This window comes from Limulus polyphemus, unplaced genomic scaffold (genome assembly GCF_000517525.1).
Source record: "Limulus polyphemus unplaced genomic scaffold, Limulus_polyphemus-2.1.2 Scaffold5064, whole genome shotgun sequence".
In the NCBI taxonomy this organism is placed as follows: Eukaryota; Metazoa; Arthropoda; class Merostomata; order Xiphosura; family Limulidae; genus Limulus; species Limulus polyphemus.
Window position 1 is genome coordinate 75,276 of NW_013670674.1, and position 7,237 is coordinate 82,512.

The 7,237-nt window shown below is 35.5% G+C and overlaps 1 protein-coding gene across 1 annotated transcript in view; it reads left to right on the forward strand.

Annotated features, from left to right (window-relative positions):
• The window catches only part of LOC106472070 (sodium- and chloride-dependent glycine transporter 2-like), a gene marked incomplete at its 3' end in the record, with an annotated part of 36,817 nt that extends 29,879 nt beyond the window's left edge, over positions 1-6,938 (forward strand). Inside the window, exons 10-13 of the mRNA XM_022400680.1 lie at positions 409-521; positions 3,289-3,417; positions 6,447-6,546; positions 6,838-6,938. Coding sequence (XP_022256388.1) covers positions 409-521; positions 3,289-3,417; positions 6,447-6,546; positions 6,838-6,938 — 443 coding nt within the window. The remainder of the gene's footprint in view (positions 1-408; positions 522-3,288; positions 3,418-6,446; positions 6,547-6,837) is intronic.
• Between the last annotated feature and the right edge of the window lie 299 nt (positions 6,939-7,237).

Genomic DNA, 7,237 nt, shown 5'->3' on the forward strand with positions numbered 1-7,237 from the left:
GGACGACCCGGACGCTGCTCAGTTGTTTCCTTGCCGTGTTTCCTGAACTGCACGATGATTCTGTTGACTGTCGAAAGCAGGATTCCCAAATTCTGCGACATTTGCCGCTGACTTATTCCACCATCTGCTTGACCAACTATCCTTCCTCTAACAAAATCTGACAATTTGAGAAAACCTTGAGTTCTAGGCATGTTGAAGCACAAGATAATTAGTGTGCGGACCATTTTCATTTATTTAGTGCTCTGTGAACACAAATTAGTTAGCATAAATCAGTTAAATGACGAAAAATTATGTGTCTATTTACTTGTGACCACTCGGTGTAGAAGCTAGCATTTTGTATACTTAACGTTTGATTATTTATTTCATTATGTATTAGCTTTAGCAATGACATTTATTTTTTTACAATAGGTCAAGGACTAGCTTTTATAGCTTACCCACAAGCCGTAACAAAGCTTCCAATCTCGCCTTTATGGGCCTTCCTGTTCTTCTTCATGTTAATCACTTTGGGTTTGGACAGTCAGGTTAGTTTTAAACGTGTCTTCTTTTATCAGCATCACTTGGAGAAATACTTAGAATTGTATTATCTATTGCTAACTAAAACATTATGTCAATAGAATGTGTAAAAGACTCGTGAACATACGTTGAAAATGGCTAATAGGTTATTTATTTAATAATTCTTTAGTAACCCAGATTATTTTTATACTACAGTTATTTACTGAGTCGCGACTAGCCATCAATGTTTACAGTTGGGTTTTAAGTTCAGTGTCGTACCGACGTTTGATGACGCCCTGTGCGATATATAAATTCGGCGTCACTCCCAACTCCACCCATTAAACAGGAAAACAGCATTTCCGATCGTCTTCTCGGCCCCCTCCCCTCGCTTGATCCGGTAACCCATGCGAAAATTACGAAAATCATAGATAAGTCCCCTAAAGCCAAGCAGGGGGGGGGGGCGAGGAGAAGTTCAACAAGTTATTAAACCTAAATATCTACCAGGATTGGATTGGACCCAACTCATTAGTTCGCTTTGTTAGAACTACTAATCTGAATAACTTGTGAATTACTGTCTGAATCTTGTTTTAATCCACAAAGAAAACATAGAGAAGATTAACTTAAACAACATGTGAATTACTGTCTGAATCTTGTTTTAATCCACAAAGAAGACACTGGGAAGATTAACCTAAATATCTTGTGGATTACTGACTGAATCTTGTTTTAATCCACAAAGAAGACTTAGGGAAGATTAACCTAAATATCTTGTGGATTACTGTCTGAATCTTGTTTTAATCCACAAAGAAGACTTAGGGAAGATTAACCTAAATATCTTGTGGATTACTGTCTGAATCTCGTTTTAATCCACAAAGAAGACACTGGGAAGATTAACCTAAATAACTTGTGGATTACTGTCTGAATCTCGTTTTAATCCACAAAGAAGACATAGAGAAGATTAACCTAAATATCTTGTGGATTACTGTCTGAATCTTGTTTTAATCCACAAAGAAGACATAGAGAAGATTAACCTAAATATATTGTGGATTACTGTCTGAATCTTGTTTTAATCCACAAAGAAGACACTGGGAAGATTAACCTAAATATCTTGTGGATTACTGACTGAATCTTGTTTTAATCCACAAAGAAGACATAGAGAAGATTAACCTAAATAACTTGTGGATTACTGTATGAATCTCATTTTAATCCACAAAGAAGACATGGGGAAGGTTAATCTTCTCAGTTGCTTTCATAGAAATATCTCCAAAATGTATAGTTTTTTGTGGGGTTTATTCTAGCTTCTTTCCGTAATCATTAGTTTTAAAATAACTAGCATTGTATGCAGTGTATATTTTTGCTATGGAAACGTGTTAGCCGAAAGATGAAAACCTGATTCAACTGCTGTGTTTCGTATTTTCAGTAGGAATTAAAAAACGAAAAAGCGTCACGTGTTCTGTAATGATAGCATTTTTCTGTGACAGCTTCTTATAGACTTGTACATTTCCCAAAATATGTTACACATTATTCCAAGCAACATCAAAAATAAATAAATAAACACGGTTAGGCAGTTGTTCTGGAAAATATTTTAGGAATATATAGAGGTTCAATGCGTTAATTTTATTTCAGAATAACTCCGATTAGAAGATCACATTTTTACAGTTTTTACTTTAGTGTTAAAGTTAAGAGATTGTTCCATAGCACACGTAATCTCTCCACTAAATTTGACGTTATCTTGCAGCGTTTATTTCATTATGTGTACATTACTTATTATCCAATTCAAACCAGCAAAGATAAATCTTAACCTTTATAAAAGTCTATGTGTGTCACGTCACGCTTGATTTCTCGTCATCTCTCGAAATGGGATCTTAATTTTGATTGGTCCACAAAGGAACTTACGGAAGTTTGACTGCCTCGACTGTTCTCTTCTGCCTCATTGTTTGGTCAAGCTTGATTTCGCAAAATGTATTTATTTCAGTTAACTATGAAATGTGAGGTGGGGGGGGGGTAGTACTTGCCCCGTCATTTTTGATGGGCAATACGCTAGTAATAATAATATTTTGCATATTTTTGATTTGCTGTTCTTTTTCGTCTAATATATATTTATGTGGGTCACAAGTATTTAATATTACTATGGTAATGTTATTGAGTATGTTAGTTACCATGGTTCCAAATATGAGTATGTTAGTTACCATGGTTCCAAGTATGCGTATGTTAGTTACCATGGTTCCAAGTATGCGTATGTTAGTTACCATGGTTCCAAGTATGCGTATGTTAGTTACCATGGTTCCAAGTATGCATATGTTAGTTACCATGGTTCCAAGTATGCGTATGTTAGTTACCATGGTTCCAAGTATGGGTGTGTTAGTTAACAACAGTTCCAAATATGGGTGTGTTAATTAACAACAGTTCCAAATATGGGTGTGTTAGTTACCAACAGTTCCAAATATGGGTGTGTTAGTTACCAACAGTTCCAAATATGGGTGTGTTAGTTACCAACAGTTCCAAATATGGGTGTGTTAATTAACAACAGTTCCAAATATGGGTGTGTTAATTAACAACAGTTCCATCTATGTGTGCGTTAGTTACCAACAGTTCCAAATATAGATGCGTTAGTTACCAACAGTTCCAAATATGGGTGTGTTAATTACCAACAGTTCCAAATAACACACAAAACTGATCTTTTTTTCAGTACTGTTTGTTTTTGGGTTGCGAAGTGTTCATAGTTGATTAATGTGATGTATTATGTGATATTGGAACGATGTATCTTAACTCATTCAATGTGTGTTTTTGTTTTTTCAGTTTACAATGTGTGAAACTCTGATCACTGCAATACAGGATGAATGGCCAGTTTTACGTTCATCAAAGTCGTGGGTTGTCATAGTTACGTGTTCGATTTGTTTCCTGTTGGGTCTCCCGATGTGTGCCCGGGTAAAAGTTTTTTTTAGTTATCCCTTTATATGTTCAATATTTATAAATTTTTCGCCAAACTTTAGATTTCATTGTGTACGTTTGTTTCCCGATATTTGCGCAAAGCTATTCAACGACTATCGGAGCTAGCCAATCCCTAATTTTGAACAGATAGACTAAGAGAAAATCGGGCAGTCAACGTCTACTACCAACTATTGGGCTGCTCTTGTCTGACCGAATAATTTGATTGTTATTACTTAAAACGAAGTCAAAACCCCAAATTTCGAAGCGAAGGTAGATATGCATAACCATAATCCGGCCTTTGAGGCATGCTAAGCTCGCCAAAATGTAGACTATTTTCGGCTGTTATCTTTTTGTCTTTATTAAATGTATGACCACGGTAAGTGAATCCGTCTTTTCTTGTGTGTTTCGTATTGTTACTTATGCCTCCCTTTAGTGTTACTACTGTACAGTGTGTGACTCCTGCCATTACTAGTGGACAGTGTGTGACTCCTGCCATTACTGCTGGACAGTGTATGACTCCTGCCAATTACTGCTGGACAGTGTATGACTCCTGCCATTACTACTGGACATTGTGTGACTCCTGCCATTAGTTCTTGACAGTGTGTGACTCCTGCCATTACTGCTGTACAGTGTGTGACTCTTGTCACTACTTCTGGACAGTGTGTGACTCTTGCCATTACTACTGGACAGTGTGTGACTCCTGCCATTACTACTGGACAGTGTGTGACTCCTGCCATTACTACTGGACAGTGTGTGACTCTTGTCACTACTTCTGAACAGTGTAAGACTCCTGCCATTACTACTGGACAGTGTGTGACTCCTTCCATTACTGCTTGACAGTGTGTGACTCCTTGTGATGTTTGTTTACTACAGGAGTGTCTAGGGACACTTTTTAACTTAGCTATGTTTGCTTACTACAGGAGTGTCTAGGGACACTTTTTAACTTAGTGATGTTTGTTTATTAGTGGAGTGTCTAGGGACAGTTTTTTAACTCAGTGATGTTTGTTTATTAGTGGAGTGTCTAGGGACAGTTTTTTAACTTAGTGATGTTTGTTTGTTACTGGAGTATCTAGTGCTATCTAGTATTGAGTGCTATTTAAGTGCACCTTATAAGCATAAATATGCTCGTTTGGTATTTACCAAACCCCATAAAAGTTTATGAGTAAAAACATAGTCCAGTAGTAATAGTAAGTTGAAAAGTGTCCTTTTCAACTTAGTGATGTTTGTTTACTACAGGAGTGTTGTCCCTAGACACTCCTGTAGTAAACAAACATCACTCTAGGGACACTTTTTAACTTAGTGTTTTCAACTTAGTGATGTTTGTTTACTACAGGAGTGTGTGTCCCTAGACACTCCTGTAGTAAACAAACATCACTAAGTTAAAAAGTGTCCCTAGACTCTCCTGTAGTAAACAAACACCACTAAGTTAAAAAGTGTCCCTAGACACTCCTGTAGTAAACAATCGAACATAATTCCTCCTATTTTTACACATCTATCTAAACATGAACTATAAAACAAATTCAGTTAAACGATAATTTAAAGAAAGTTTGCTCTGAAATTTGTTTGCTCTTTCTTCAAATATCCTATTCAGGGTTTCTTAACCATCTTGTCACAAAAACAACTAAAATCAGACAGAAAATTCGTTGTGCTTACACTTTATTGGTCCACGACAGCTTAGGGGGGGGGGCAGCGAAAAGGTTATATATCATTATCAACCAAGTAAGGAATTCAACACCGAAAGTCTTGAAGTTTACTAACCGACTGACATAATATCACACACGTATTATTTACTACTAAATATTAATATCATGACCAACGACCTAAGGCGTTCTACACCCAAGTCTTGATGTCTACTCAACTGACATTATATTACTACTATCATCTTCGCCCCAAGTCTTGATGTCAACTCAACTGACATTATATTACTACTATCATCTTCGCCCCAAGTCTTGATGTCTACTCAACTGACATTATATTACTACTATCATCTTCGCCCCAAGTCTTGATGTCTACTCAACTGACATTATATTACTACTATCATCTTCGCCCCAAGTCTTGATGTCTACTCAACTGACATTATATTACTACTATCATCTTCGCCCCAAGTCTTGATGTCTACTCAACTGACATTATATTACTACTGTCATCTTCGTCCCAAGTCTTGATTTCTACAAATCGTCTGCTGTGTATTGAACAGAAGGCAGTAAATATAGTTGAAATGTTGCCTTATACATTGAAATGTTGCCTTATACATTGAAATGTTTCCTTATACACTCTTCCTAGTAACCCGTGATGTGATTTAAGGTCAAATCAGAGTTCGTGTGGTGTAATGTCTTACAGGTAATCTTACAGTTAAATAACGTCTTTTACCAAGATAAAACAACAACTTTATTTCGTTATATAAAAATATTACCTAATTAGATACAACTGGTTATGCGCATTAATAAGTCCTGCGTAATGATTATTGAGAAGATAGTGTGTGTGTATGAAGTTAGGACTAAATGATTTTTGTATACATGAAATTACTCACTATATTATAATAAAATCTGCCTTAATGGATATAATATACTAGCTAGTATCCTTCGTTTTTAATTTGTTTTCAAGAAGTTTGGGTTTTTTCCACTCTTAACCTTCATTGTACAGCAGTTCCAGTTGTGTACTTGTTACAGTACGCATATCATGTCATATTAATTCTGGTTTTTAATCATTCAGTGAAGGTTTTCTTTTTCGTTAAATTAGAGTTCAGTAAACTAACGACTTTTGAGATTTTGTGTGTTTAACATGTATTAAAAATAAGATCTGAAAACAATACTAGAAACGGTAGCATCAGAGTGTGGAGATACTAGGCATTAAATATTCTTGCTTTCAAAAGCGTTAGCTGTTAAATAGGTGCTTCAAAAGTGTTAAACTTTGACTGACGTATAAAGAGTTTCGTACGTCACCATGATGACGATCAAAAATATTACTTTAAATATATTGCTACCGACAGGTGTACATGTGTTTCACACCGAATATTTTCCATCTAGGGGGGCGTGTACCTATTCACAATGTTAGACTGGTATTCGGCAAGTTGGTCTCTGCTGCTAATTGGATTGCTGGAGTGCGTCGTACTATCGTGGATGTATGGTAAAATGTTTATTTATTTTCCAAACTACATACATGGTCAACTTTCCATGACTGAGACACGACAGTAAGCTATATGTGATTATTCGAAAAAGCTACTCTATACATGATCAGAAGGAAAACTCGAGGGAAAAGTTATATAAAATGTCAAAACATGTACCTTATGAAAAAATAAATAAAGATAGACGCTTTTGTTTAAAAGATTTTTCTGAAAGTTATCAAAATACAGCATATATAAAGTTTATTCTTGTGTCATTTTTTCGAACTTAAAGCAACAAATTTTATCCTTTTTAGGTATTAACTCCTACCTGAACAACGTCAAACAGATGATTGGATATCGACCAAACATCTTTTGGTTTACCACGTGGTTAATTATTACGCCTGTTATTATCATTGTAAGTAATTCTATGATCATCTCTCGTTCATATTTCTTTATCTTATAATTCTTTGGAAATTCTGTTGAGCATAACAAAATTAAATGATATATTCAGTAACAATCGAGTTTTTAACTTTAAAATTTAGTTTTATGGGCCTTTGATTTAAGCACACTTCAGTTTTTGTTTCGAAAGTGAATTGTTCTAAGAAAATATGTAAAACGTTGATGGAAAACCTTGCAGTATACTGATGTTCATTGATGGAAAACCCTGCAGTATACTGATGTTCATTGATGGAAAACCCTGCAGTATACTGATGT